The sequence below is a fragment of the Cetorhinus maximus genome, chromosome 23 (genome assembly GCF_964194155.1).
Source record: "Cetorhinus maximus chromosome 23, sCetMax3.hap1.1, whole genome shotgun sequence".
NCBI lineage: Eukaryota > Metazoa > Chordata > Chondrichthyes > Lamniformes > Cetorhinidae > Cetorhinus > Cetorhinus maximus.
Genome location: NC_135901.1, coordinates 25839185 through 25853905, shown reverse-complemented (window position 1 = coordinate 25853905; position 14721 = coordinate 25839185). Strand labels below are relative to the sequence as shown.

General features: G+C 45.5%; 2 protein-coding genes across 2 annotated transcripts in view; one reads left to right on the top strand and one right to left on the bottom strand.

Moving 5' to 3' along the window:
- The window catches only part of LOC144697912 (uncharacterized), a 294824-nt gene that overhangs the window by 224538 nt on the left and 55565 nt on the right, over positions 1 to 14721 (top strand). The window contains 1 exon segment of the mRNA XM_078569873.1: positions 3034 to 3741. Coding sequence (XP_078425999.1) covers positions 3034 to 3741 — 708 coding nt within the window.
- Positions 1 to 14721, bottom strand: part of LOC144697327 (uncharacterized) — a 174774-nt gene that overhangs the window by 128618 nt on the left and 31435 nt on the right. The gene's annotated exons all lie outside the window — the stretch shown is intronic.

The window sequence follows — 14721 nt, the reverse complement described above, 5'->3', positions numbered from 1 at the left end:
ACTCAGCCAATTCTGGATACAATTTGCCCAATTGCCTTGGATCCCATGGGCTCTTACCTTCATTATCAGTCTCCCATGTGGGACCTTATCGAAAGCCTTGCTGAAGTCCAAGTCAACTACGTAAAATGCATTGCCCTCATCTGCACACCTGGTCACCTCTTCAAAAAATTCAATCAAATTGGTCAGACATGACCTCCCCTTAACAAAACCATGCTGACTGTCCTTGTTTAATCCCTGCCTCTCCAAGTGTAGATTAATTCCATCCCCCAGAATTGCTTCCAATAGTTTCCCCACCACTGAGGTTAGACTGACTGGCCTGTAGTTCCCTGGTTTATCCCTTCCTGCATTCTTGAATGATGGGGCCACATTGGCTGTCTTCCAGTCCTCTGGCACCTCTCCTGTGGCCAGACTTGCCTCATTGACTGACAGGAATGGATTTTGGAAACTCCTTTTACAGGGGGTTATAAGGGGAGGATTTACAGAAGGGAAACCAAAATGTTTTCCTGATGGGATTTTCTACAGGAATTGTGTTGGTGAGTGGTCAGAAAAGGGCAAATGAAATTAAATCCAGAAAAGTGCGAGGTAATGCATTTGGGGAAAGCAAACAAAGCAAGGGAATATTCAATAAACGGGAGGATATTGAGAGGGCTGAAGGAAGTGAGGGACCTTGGACTGCATGTCCACTTGTCCCTGAGGTGGCAGGACAGATTTACAAGAATGTTGCAAGGGCTGGAAAATTGCAGCTATGAAAAAAGATTGGATCGGCTAGGGTTGTTTTCCTTAGAACAGAGGAGGCTGAGGGGTGACCTAATTGAGGTGTACAAAATTATGAGGGGCCCAGATAGCGTAGACGGTAAAGACTTGTTTTCCCTAGTTGAGAGGTCAATTACCAAGGTCCATAGATTTAAGGTGATTTAGTAGGAAGATTATAGGGGACATAAGGAAAAATCTCTTCACCTGAATGGGGGTGGGTGTTTGGAATTCACTGCCTGGTTTGTTGGTGGAGGCAGAAACCCTCAACTCATTTAAAAGGTACCTGGGTCTGCATCCGAAGTGCTGTAACCTGCAAGGCGACGGACCAGGTGCAGGAAGGTGGGATTAGAATGGGTGGCTCATTTTTTTTTCCCGGCCGGCATAGATACGATGGGCTGAATGGCCTCTTTCTGTGCTGTAACTTTTCTGTAGTTCAATGGATTGTTTCTGAGCTGTCTCACTATCCCGGTAATATAAGTGGACTGTAGGTTGCTGTGAGTGTCAGTCTCTATTGTGTCTCCTCATTCTTCCCCCTTCTCCCACTCCGAGTTCTAGGCTGGAAGCTCCGGTGGCTCGATGAGTAGCTTTGGTGGGAATGTGGCACAGTTGTTGGGCCCAGAGATCCTGGAGGGTTGTGAGGCTGGAGGAGATTATAGAGATTGGGAGAGGGGAGGCCATGGAGAGATTTGAAAACAAGGATTAGCATTTTAAAATTGAGATACTGCTTAACCAGGAGCCAGTGTGGGTCATGGGATGGTAGGCGAATGGGACTTGGTGTGAGTGAGGATATAGACAGCAGAGTTTTGGATGAGCTCACGTTTACTGAGGGTAGAGTATGGGAGGCCGGTCTCTATTGTGTTGGAATAATCAAGTTTAAAGGTAACAGTTTGATGGATGTAAGTTTCAGAAGCAGATGAGCTGAGGCAGGGGCAAAGTCAGGCGATGTTACTGAGGTGGAAATGGGCAGTCTTAGTGATGGTGCAGATTTGTGGTCAGAGGCTCATCTTCTGGTCAAATATGACATCGAGGTTGCAAACAATGTGCTTTAACTTCACACAGTATATGTACCATCTACAAGGTGCACTGCAGCAACTCACCAAGGCTCCTTCGACAGCACCTTCCAAAGCTGAGACCTCTGCCATCTAGAAGGACAAGGATGGCAGATAGATGGGATCACCACCACCTGGAAGTTCCCCTCCAAGCCACACACCATCCTGACTTGGAAATATATCACCATTCCTTCACTGTCGCTGGGTCAAAATCCTGGAACTCCCTTCCTGTGGGTGTACCGACACCACAAAAACTGCAGCAGTTCAAGAAGGCAGCTCACCATCACCTTCTCAAGGGCAATTAGGGATGGGCAATAAATGCTGGCCCAGCCAGCGACACCCATATTCCGTGAAAGAATAAAAATAAAAGTTTTCAGGGAGAGGGATGAAATCGGTGGCCAGGGAATGGAGTTTGTATCAGGGACTGATGACAATGGCTTCGGTCTTTCCAATATTAAAAAGGAGGAAATTTCTTCTCACCCAGTACTGAATGTCAGACAAGCCAGGATGGTGTAAGACTGGAAGAGGAACTTGTAGGTGATAGTGTTCACATACACCTGCTACCCTGGTCCTTCTAGGAGGTGGAGGTTGAGGGTTTGGGAGATTCTGTAAAAGTTCTGGCCAAGTTGTAGATATATAAAATCCCTCTCCCAGGCACTTACCTCTCCCACCACCATCTCTCTTTCCCTTTTCCCACAGTGTCCTGAGTCTTGTGTTGGCTCAGACTGGGAGGCAGGTTCCCTTCTCTGAAGGACATTAGTGAACCAGTTGGGTTTTTATGACAATCCAGCAGTTTTCATGGTCACTTTTTCCTGGTGCCGGCCCCACAAATTACCAGGTTCATTCAGCTCAATTTCACAACCTGCCTTTGTGTTTTTGTGGATTCTCTCTCCCTCCCTTTTTTTTCCATTTTAAATCAATTTCACAGAGTATTAGAAGGGGAGTTGGGGAGTTCAAACCAAACATCACATCGGGATTTGACAGAGTCGCCCAATTTATTGTAATCTGAATATCATCAGATTTTGAATATGGAAGGAAAAGGCACCATTCACAGCGGAGAGAAAACATACATGCGTTCTGTGTGTGTATGAGGCTGCAGCCAAACATCTGGCCTGTCGAGACACAAGTGCAGTCACAGTGGGGTGGAACTGGGGAAATGTGGGAACTGTGAAGAAGGATTCAGTTACCCGCCTGAGCTGGAAATTCACGAATGCAGTCACAGCAGGAAGAGGCCGTTCACCTGCTCCGAGTGTGGAAAGGGATTCACTCATTCTTCCCACCTACTGATACACCAGCGAGTTCACACTGGAGAGAGACCTTTCAAATGTCCAGACTGTGGGAAGTACTATAAAAGTTCCTGGGAACTGATGTCCCATCAATATGTTCACACTGATGAGAGACCATTTAAGTGCTCTCAATGTGGGACTGGGTTCAGGCGACCATCTCAACTCACTGTACACCAGCGAATGCACACTGGGGAGAGGCCAGTCACCTGCTCCGAGTGTGGAAAGGGATTAATTGAGTCATCCCATCTCATGGCACACCGGCGAGTTCACACTGAGGAGAGACCTTTTAAATGCCCAGACTGCAGGAAGTGCTATAAAATTTCCAGGGAACTGATGTCCCATCAATGTGTTCACACTGATGAGAGACTGTTCAGGTGCTCTCACTGCGGAACTGGGTTCAGGCAATCATCTGACCTCACTGTACACCAGCGAGTTAACACTGGGGAGAAGCCGTTCACCTGCACTGTGTGTGGGAAGGGATTCACTCGATCATCCCACCTACTGACACACCAGCGGGTTCACACTGACGAGAGACCTTTTAAATACTCAGACTGCGGGAAGTGCTTTAAAAGTTCCCAGGAACTGATGTCCCATCAACGTGTTCACACTGATGAGAGACCATTCAGCTGCTCTGACTGCAGGTCCCAGTTCAGGTGATCAGCTGACCTTATTGTTCACCAGCGAGTTCACACTGGGGAGAGACCATTCAGGTGCTCTCATTGTGGGACTGGGTTTAAAACATCATCTAACCTCACCTGTACACCAATGGATTCACACCGGGGAGAGGCCATTCTCCTGCTCCGAGTGTGGGAAGGGATTCACTCAGGTATCCACCCTGCAGAAACACCAGTGAGTTCACATGTAACTACAGTGATGAGATTTTGCTGTTAATCAGATCCAGGACTGAACCCTGTTCATTGGGGTCTGTTTCCACTGATGATAATAAATTGTAGCCCAGTTATAGGGGTTAATATTCTGTATGAAAGACAAATAAATCAGCTTTGTATTAAACACACAGTGTGTTGAATCTTCTCAATATCTCTAACAAAAGTTAGTTTCTTTTGGAGTGCTCTCCCTCTCCCCTGTCTCCTTCATCCTCAATCCAACAACAAGTGTGAGGAGTTCATGGAGCTTCTTTGTCACTAAGATTGAGACAATCTGATCAGCTGCCTCTGCTGCTTTCCTCCCTTTCACTAAACCACTGGGAAAAACTGTCTCTGAAGTTCCCCCTTGCCCAAGTCCTGAACTCACATCTTTCTCCAGCTTCTCTCCCATATCCCCTCATGCTCTCTTAGTGCTCATCTTGTCCATAAGACCTATATTCTGCTCTGTTGACCCTATTCTCACCAAACTGCTGACCATCCAATTTCTCCATGTTAGCTCATATTGTTAACAGTCGTCTTCCTCTTTTGATACTGTCCCTCTCACCTTGAAATCCACCATCATCACCCATCCTAAAATAAACTATCTTTGACTCCACTGTCTTTCCAAACTACCATCCCATCTCCAACCTTCCTTTCCTCTCCAAAGTCCTTGAACTTGGTGTCCCCCAAGGATCAATCCTTGGCCCTTCCTATTTCTCATCTACATGCTGCCACTAGGCGACATCATTCAAATGCACCATGTTAGTTTTCACATCTACACTGACCTCACCACCATCCCTCTTCATTCCTCCACTGTAGCTAAATTATCAAACTGTTTATCCGACATCCAGTACTGGATGAGCAGAAATTTCCTACAATTAAAAATTGGAAAGACCAAAGCCATTGTCTTCAGTCACCGCTACAAATTCCGTTCCCGAACTATCGAGTCCATCCCTCTCCCTGGGAACTGTCTGAGGCTGAACCACACTCTTCACAACCTTGGTGTCAGATTTGACCCCAAGATGAATTTCGAGCTACATATCCACATAATCACTCATACCAGATATTTCAATCTCCATAACATCGTCTGTCTCTACCTCACCCCAGCTCATCTGCTGCTGAAACCCTCATACCCATGACTTGACTTGACGATTCCAATGCTTCCTGGCCAGCCTCTCACATTCGCCCAGCCCTCTCCCCACAGCAGGAAATGTGAGACCATCCTAAACTCTGGTGTCCATGTGCTTTCTCACCCTAAATGGAAGGGAGATAGAGGCATAGTAGTAATGTCACTGGACTAGTATTCCAGAGGCCAAGGCTTATGACCTGGGAACATGGGTCCAATTCCCACATTCCACACAACCTTCCAGATATTTGCAATAAATTTCCCAATAGTATTTATACATAGATACACTGACCTGAGTGAGACAGAAAATGTTTGTGTCTGTTTGTATGAAAGTTAATATCAATAATGGTGCCATGAAATTATCGTCAATTGTCTTAAAAATCCATCTGGTTCACGAATGCCCTTCAGGGATAGAAATCTGCCATCCTTACCTGGTCTGACCTACATGTGTCTCCAGATCCACAGCAATATGGTTGACTCTTAAATGCCCTCTGAAATGACCTAGCAAGCCACTCAGTTCAAGGGTAACAATTAGAGATGGTCAACAAATACTGACCTTGCCAGTGACATCCTCGTCATGTGAAAGAATGAAATAAAGAAGTCCTGTTCACTCATCACCACTGTGCTCGCTGACCTACATTGGCTCCTGATCAAGCAATGCTTTGATTTTAAAATTTCCATCCTTGTTTTCAAATCGCTCCATAACTTCATCCCTCCCTCTCTCAGTAATCTCCAGTTGCAGAACCCTGAGATATCTGCTCATTCTGGCTTCTTTAGCATCCCTGATTTTAATTATTCCCACATTGGTGACAGTGCCTAAATGTGAAACTCTGAAATTCCCTCCCTAAACCTCTCCACCACTCTCCTGATTAAAGATGCTTGTTAAAATCTGCCTCTCCAATCACGCTTTTGCCCATATACCCTAATTTCGCTCTATGTAACTCAGTGCCATTTTTTTCTTTATGCAACTCCTCTGAAGCACCTTGGGACGTTTTATTACATTAATCATGTTATACAAATACCGAGTTGTTATTGTTTCACGACGGCCAGTTTGCGCAAAGTAAGTAACAGCAATCAGACGAGTGACCGATTAATTCAGTTTTTTTGGTGGTGTTAGTTAAAACGTGAATGCTGGTCCCACTGCACCAGCAGAACTCCCCTGTGGACAGTATGTGGAGCTGAAAGTTCTTGTGTTCATTTAGAACCTTTCACACCCTCAGAACATCCCAAAGTAATTCACAGACAATGATGCATTTTGGATGGAAGAATGAGGAGAGGCAGAATAAGCTAAACGATACAATGTTAAACAGAGTGCAGGAACAGAGTGACCTGGCAGTGTACGGACACAAATCTTTGAACATAAGAACGAGTTGCAGGAGTAGGCAATTGAGCCCTTGAGCCTGGCCCGCCATTCATTACGATCATGGCTGAGCTCATTTCGACCTCAACTCCAATTTCCCGCTCTCTCCCCATAACCTTTCAACCCATTACTAATTAAAAATCCGTCTGTATCCTCCTTAAATTTATTCAGCGTCACGGCATCCACTGCTCCCTGAATCCACAGGACAGGTTACTCAAACTGCTTATAAAAATCAAATGGGGTCCTCGGTTTACTAATGGAAACATGGAGTGGAAAAGCAAGACAGTTATCCTGAATGTTTATAAATCGCTGATTAGTCCTCATCTGAAATCTTGTGTTTGAGGTATTAAAAAGACTTAACACATCGTGGGTTTAAAATAAAATTGATTCATTTGATTTTTATGCAGAATATTAGTCCAAATGACTGGGTTGGAGTTTATTAAGATCGGCAAATACAGAGCCCAGTGCACATGGTTCAGTCCTGAATTTGATTAACAGCAAAATCCAATCACTGTCGTTACTTATGAACTTGCTGGTGTCTCCGCAGTGTGGATGACCAAGTGAATCCCTTTCCACAATCAGAGCAGGTCTCTTCCCAGTGTGAATACATTGGTGTGTTGTCAGGTAGGTTCATTGAGTGAATTGCTGCCCGAACTTGGAGCAGGTGAATAGCCACTCCCCTGTATGAACTGTCTGGTGTGCCCTCAGTCGGCATGATTGAGTGAATCCTTTCCCACACTCGGAGCAGAGGACTGGTCTCTCCCCAGTGTCGGCGCACTGGTATACAGAGTTGAGATCATTGCCTGAACCCAGTCCCACAGTGAGAGTATCTGAACAGTCTCTAGTCAGTGTGAATACTTTGATGGGACATCAGTTCTCAAGAACTTTTAGAGCACTTCCTGCTGTCTGGGCATTTAAAAGGTCTCATTCGTGTGAGCTCGCTGGTGTCTCAGAAAGTTGCATGAGTGAGTGAATCCCTTCCCACACTTGGAACAGATGAATGGCTTCTACCCAGTGTGAATTCGCTGATGCATCAGCAAGTGCGATAAACAAGTTAATCCCTGCCCACACTCAGAGCAGGTGAATGGCCACTTCCCAGTGTGAATTCGCTGGTGTGTCTTCAGGTGGGATGACTGAGTGAATCCATTCCCACACTCGGAGCAGATGAATGGCCTCTCCCCAGTGTGAATTCGATGGTGTGTTAGCAGGTGGGATGAGGTAGTGAATCCCTTCCCACACTTGAAGCAGGTGAACGGCCTCTCCCCAGTGTGAGTGCACTGATGTACAGTGAGGTCAGATGATCGCCTGAACCCAGTCCTGCAATGAGAGCACCTGAATGGTCTCTCGTCAGTGTGAAGACATTGATGGGACATCAGTTCTCCAGAGCTTTTATAGCATTTCCCACAGTCTGGGCATTTAAAAGGTTTCTCCTCAGTGTGAACACGTTGATGGGACATAAGTTCCCTGGAACTTTTATAGCACTTCCCACATTCCGGGCATTTAAAAGGTCTCTCGTTAGTGTGAACTCGCTGATGTCTAAGCAGATTGTATGAGTTAGCAAATCTCTTCCCACACTTGGAAGTGGCCAGGAACGTGGTAAAAGGGGTTGGTTTTAAGGAGCATCTTAAAGGAGTAGAGAGAGAGTGGTCAGAGGTGGAGAGTTTGAGGGAGTGAGTTCTATCACTTGGAGCCTCGGCAGCTGAAAGTGAATGAAAGATGAAAATTAGATGAGAGCTTAACAGTGAATTGGCTCTAAGTTTCTGAAATGGTCTGATCCATTTTTCAGAAGTGAGTCAAATTGCAGAGTCACAGGAAAGTACAACAAAGAATGGCCTCTCTCCAGTGTGAACTTGCTGGTGCATCATCAGGTGGGATGAACAAGTGAATCCCTTCCCACAGTCGGAGCAGGTGAATGGCTTCTCCCCAGTGTGAGAGCGCTGGTGTTTAGTGAGGTCAGGTGATCGCTTGAATCCAGTCCCGCATTGGGAGCACCTGAATGGTCTCTCATCAGTGTGAACATGTTGATGGGACATCGGTTCCTGGGAACTTTTATAGCACTTTGCACAGTCTGGGCATTTAAAAGGTCTCTCGTCGGTGTGAACTCGCCGGTGTCTCAGCAGGTTGGATGAATGAGCAAATCCCTTCTCACACTTGGAGCAGGTGAACGGCCTCTCCCCAGTGTGAATGTGCTGGTGTGTCAGCAGGTGGGATGAGGTAGTGAATCCCTGCCCACATTTGGTGCAGGTGAATGGCCTCTGACCAGCATGACTGCCCTGATGAATATCCACCTTGAATGGGTAATTGAATCCTTCCTCACAGTCCCCACATTTCCATGGATTCTCCCTAGTGTGACTACACTTGTGTCTTGACAGACCAGCTGATTGCCTGAAGCCTCGTCCACACACACACAACACTTGTATGGTTTCTCTTCACTATGAACGGCACATTTTCCTTCCATGTTTAACATTGAATGACATTCAGGTTGTGATGAATTGGGTGACTGATCCTGATATGATGTTGGGTTTCAGCTTCCCGACTGCAAATCCTCCCCTCCTAACACTCTGTGAAATAGATTTAAAACAGAAAAAAGGGAGTGAGAGGGAATCCACAAAAACACAAAGGCAGATTGTGAAATTGAACTGAATGAATCTGGTAATTTGTGGGGCTGGCACTAGGAAAAAGTGACCATGAAAACTGCTGTATTGTCGTAAAAACCCAACTGGATCACTAATGTCCTTGAGGGAAGAGAACCTTCCACCCTGTCTGGCTCTACACAAGACTCTGGCCTCTATGGGAGGAGAGATTGAGAGAGAGAGAGAGGTGTGAGAGGCGGGGGGGGGGGGGGGGGGGGGGGGGGGGAATGAAGATGAGGGATTTTATATACCTACAATCAAGCAGAACTTTGACAGAATCTCCCAAACCCTTAATCTCTACATCTAGAAGGACCAGGGTTGCAAGTGTGTGTGAAGACCATCACTTCCAAGTTCCCCTCCAAGTCACACACCAGCCTGACTTAAATAAAAGCAAAATGCTGCAGATGCTAGAGATCGGAAATAAGAACACAAGGTGCTGGAAATACTCAGCAGGTCTGGCAGCATTTGTGGAGAAAGAAATAGAGTTAACATTTGAGTGGGTGCAGAATGAATTATGGGCAATAAAAATGATGCAGAATTTGATGGTCAATATAAGTTCAGAAGTGGAAGAGAAATGGACCATAGAGCAGGGAAAACAATTCCTGACTATGAAAGATGCTGTGGGAAGGTAAAGCTATTCAGCCAGCAGCACATGGTCAGGGGATGGGCAGTGGTGGAAATCTCATTTAGACATGGTCAGCAGAAGTAACAGTAAAATACTAAACACAGTTAAAATACACCCATTATTAGAGACAGAGGAAGTTAGACAATGGCAAAGAGGTGATATGGGAGGGCAGAGGTGAAACAGAGCAATGGACGGACACGGATTCAGATCCACGTAAAGGAGTCATGCCAGCCCCAAAGACATGGGAATTCTCAGAGATAACAAAGCATAGCACTAAACGCTCAAATTTGTAGATGAATGGTCAAAAAATACTCTGAAATAATAACTAAAACAACTTCACTTTTCAATATTATCTCCTGCTGGATCCTGCAGCTGGAAAGGTATCATAAGCACTGGAGTCAGAGAAAAATCTCACAGTTGAAGAAGTATCCGGCAACTCCACTGCAAACCTTCCTCCAGCCCGAAAAACATCCATTAACCACGGCTCTGTTTCCTGGCGCTCAGCCAATTCTGTGACCCTTTTATTCCATGAGCTATAACTTTGTTCACAAGTCTGTTGTGTGGCATTTTATCAAATGTCTTCTGGAAATCCATGTTAATCACATATTATCATCGTCTTTGTCAACCCTCTCTATTACCTCTTCTAAAAACTCCAGCAAGTTAGTTAAAGATGATTTTTCATTAACAAATCCATCCATGTTGGTCCAAGATAGAAATTCACACAACAAAAATAAAAATACTTGGAAAAACTCAGCAGGTCTGGCAGCATCTGCGGAGGGGAACACAGTTAACGTTTCGAGTCCATATGACTCTTCAACAGAACAGAAATTCACACCATTCACTCCTCCTGCTCCAGGATCAGTAAAGTGAGTTAAAGGTGATTTCTCATTAACAAATCCATTGCTGCATTTCCTTCATTAACCCACATTTGTCCACTCGGGACAAAATAAAAACAGAATTACCTGGAAAAACTCAGCAAGTCTGGCAGCATCGGCGGAGAAGAAATCAGTCAACGTTTCGAGCCCTCATGGCCCTTCAGCAGAACTGAAGCATAGTTTCAACAAGGGAGAAATATAAATTGGTTTAAGGTGGGTGGGGGGGAAGAGACACATTGAGGGTGTGGTGTGAGCAGATAATCAAAAGATGTCAGAGACAAAAGGGTCAAAGAGGTGTTGAAGGTGGTGGTCTTTGTCTGAGAAAAGTGCTAATCACACCCTCAATGTGTCTCTTCCCCCCCACCCACCTTAAACCAATTTATATTTCTCCCTTGTTGAAACTATGCTTCAGTTCTGCTGAAGGGCCATGAGGGCTCGAAACGTTGACTGATTTCTTCTCCGCCGATGCTGCCAGACTTGCTGAGTTTTTCCAGGTAATTCTGTTTTTATTTTGTTTTGGATTTCCAGCATCCGCAGTAGCTTTTAGCTTTTTGTTTTTATCTTTGTCCACTCGGGCCTGGCACCGGGAGAAAGCCCGCAGCTGCCGTTCTGTTCGGTGCAAAGGCGGGCCCGGTACTTTCTTACTGGGGGTGTTGAAGCCTCCACTGGGTGTTTGTGAAGCCTCCCCTCCCACCCACTGCCCCTAACGCTGCCTCCGCTTATCCGCCTCCTTCCCGCCTGAAGATGAGACAAACAAGTGTCTGTCCCTGGACATCACCCGCACTGCGCGTGCTCCAGATCACAATGCCCGGGGAGTGATTGACGGCAGCTCCAGACCAATAGGAAGAAGGGACGGGGCTGGAGGGCCGAGCGAGAGCGGCTGGTCCTCCAACCAATCGGAGTGAATGAGGGGGCGGGGCTGAGCCCGGGTCTCCCTCATTGGCTGAAACTCTGCATCATTTTGGAAGCTGATTTGTCTCAAACTCCAGGAGAAAACTGGACCTTCCTGTTTGTGGCTTTAAACAGATGAAACTCTGTGGGTGTGGAGCAAACATTTCAACATTTGTTACTGAAATGGATTCATTCAGGACAGACAGCAGGGATTATTTCAGGAAATTACACAGTGTAGTGATTGTTTCTCTTTGAACAGTGTGAATTAATGGAAGAATTCACAGGCTGTTTAACGCTTCTTCCATGTCTGGGACTATTTAATTCCAGCCGATCTGTTGGTCCAGCTTCAACTGGGAGAGTTTGATGAGCTCACAATTCACATAATGGACACACCTATCCTGCATGATATCAACCCAGAATGAGCTGGAGAGCCGTCTCCAATCATCAGAACTGATCGCAGTGCGGTTTCTGACTCAGATGCAGGAATACGAACAGTTATTATTTACTAATAACCTTAAAAGTTACAACTGCCGCCAAACTGACAGATCTTCTCCTTTGTATATCCACTTCATTGTCCAAATGGAGTCTTGATTTTACTTTTGCAGCTTAATGGTGACAATTACATCATCTCACCACCTCCTTCCATGTGAAAGTGCAGAACTACAGTTGCTGCAGAAACCATATCCTTATCTATCCTCTACCAAGCCTCTCCTCGCCCTCTCAGAATCAAACCATTCCTATCTTTCTCCAGTATTTTCCATTATCCTTAAATGAATTGTCTCAGTTTATCATTGATTCTGCATTATGATTCTAATCCAGCTGCTCCAATGTTCAATCCACTTCAGTTTACATTGTGATTGATTGGGAACTATCACATCTGCTTCTGTTTCTGCTTTAACTTCATGTTCAGTCTGGTTTTGTTTGAGTGAACTTTCTGTGGTCAGAATTCAGTTCAGTGACCCCTGTCCAGCTGCATGTATTCTCTCAGGGTAACTGGATTTCTGTCCCTGGTGTCTGTGTTAGACATTGAGTCATTGTTTAATACACAACCTGTCCAGTGAAATCAGAAACAACTTGTTCAGGTAACAGCACCGTGGGTGTACTTGCACCACATGGACTGCAGCAGTTCAGGAAGGCAAGCCATCTCAAAGGCAATTAGGGATTGGTAATAAATGCTGGCCTAGCCAGTAACACCCAGATTGCACGAATGAATAAAAAACATCTGGACCAATCTCTCCAAAAGGCTGTGGTTGAAATTTTCAAGATGGGAATCAATGGATTCTTAAATAGAGATATCAAAGGAAATGGATCAAAGATGGGAAAATTGAGTTGAAGTGCAGGTCAGCCATGATCTCATTGAATGGTGGAGCAGGCTTGAGGGGCTGAATGGCCTTCTCCTGTTCCAATGTTCTGGCTGCAGTCACTCCAGCAATGATTGCCTCAGAAAAGGGGCAATTTGTGATGTCCCTGTTGGGTGCAGTATAATCAGTGTATGACCCTGATCTGCCCTCGCTTATCCTGCTTTAGGGGGCAGCACTCTCCTCTCAGAAGCAGTTTAAAGGAGGGTCCGTCCCATCTGACAGAGGCGATACTACAGACCCATCGTATCTGTGCCACCTATTTCCCACAATAATCCAAACACAAAGTCCAGATACAAACATCACATTTATTTTCTAATTATTTTACAGTGATTCACCACATTCATGGTAGCTTACATTACTGGAAGTCATCCTTTAGAGAATACACCTTCACTCTACTTTATTTGGCATGTATCCAGAATATTAAACTCCATCCCACATACAGAGGTTATGAACATCAGCAGGAAAAAATCTCCGGCTTTCAGAATGAACATGGTTCAGTCCTGAAAGTGATTAACAGCAGCAATAACAGCAGAATCCAAACCCCAGGAATCACATGTGAGCAAGTTGATGTTTCAGCAGGGTGGCTGAATGATTAAGTCCACACATGGAGCAGGTGAATGGCTTCTCCCTGGTGTGAACTCGCTGATGCACCATCAAGCAGGAGGAATGAATGAAACCCTTCCCACACCCGGTACATTTAACTGGTTTCTCTTCCCTGTGAACCGACTGGTGTTCCACCAGGTCAGTGAACTGACTGAATTCCTTCCCACACGCGGAGCAGGTGAATGGCTTCTCCCCAGTGTGAGTGCGTTTGTGTGTCTGTAGGTGGAATGAGTCCCTAAATCTCATACCACAGTCAGAGCACTGGAACGGTCTCTCGTCAGCGTGAATTATCTCATGCTTCTGCAGACCAGATGAAATTTGATTCCCTTCCCACACATGGAGCAGGTGAATGGCCTCGCTCCAGTGTGAATTCGCTGATGTGTCAGCAGGCTGAATGACTAAGTGAATCCCTTCTCAAGCACGGAGCAGGTGAATGGTCTTTCCCCAGTGTGACTGTATCGATGAGTTTCCAACTGCGATGGAGAATCAAATCCCTTCTCATGCTCCACACATTCATGTTTCTGCATGAAGTGACTGAGTTTGTGCTTTAAAAAAGCAAATGATTGACTGAAGCCTCGTCCACACAGCGAGCATGTGTGCTATCTCTCCACATTGCGATTGGTGTTTTCTTTTTCTATATTTAAAGGCCGATGTTATTCAGATCCTGATGAATCAGATCTTGGGGTGAAATTTGGTTTGAGTTTCCCATCTGTAAACCCACCCTTTCTAATCCCCTGTGAAAGGGGTTTACAAAAGTCATCACTGTAAGAACACGATAGAAATTCAGAAAAACATTCTAGTTTCTATGGAACATTTTGCTCTTTCTTTCCTCTCTTTAGGGTAATAAGGTTATTTAAGACATCCGGGGGCTATTTTGTGAGTTGCTCCAGGCCCAGGTAAGGGTCCCACGCTCAGGGTTATGAGCCGTGGCCAATGGAGGATCCAGTGAACTTTCAGTGGTGATGGTGAAAGAACTAGAACCTTGAGGGACAACAACTGCTTACAGGAGGAGGGAGGATCCTTCAGGAAGGGAACTTGTGTTTCCTCTAAACACATATGAGGAAGGCAATGGGAAGCCACCTCATGGATTCTTATCCATAGCCATGGAGTTGATTGAAGTTGAAAATGGGAGGGTCTTATGAGCAACTGATGAGGAAAGCGCAAGACTGTGAGGCACAGAGAAATGAACAGAGAACCTGCCCGTGTGCAGATCACCACAACTCTCTTTTCCCTTCTCCAAAACTATAAATCCCCATTCCACGTTCCATCTCTCTTCCCTGTGCTCAAATCCAAACT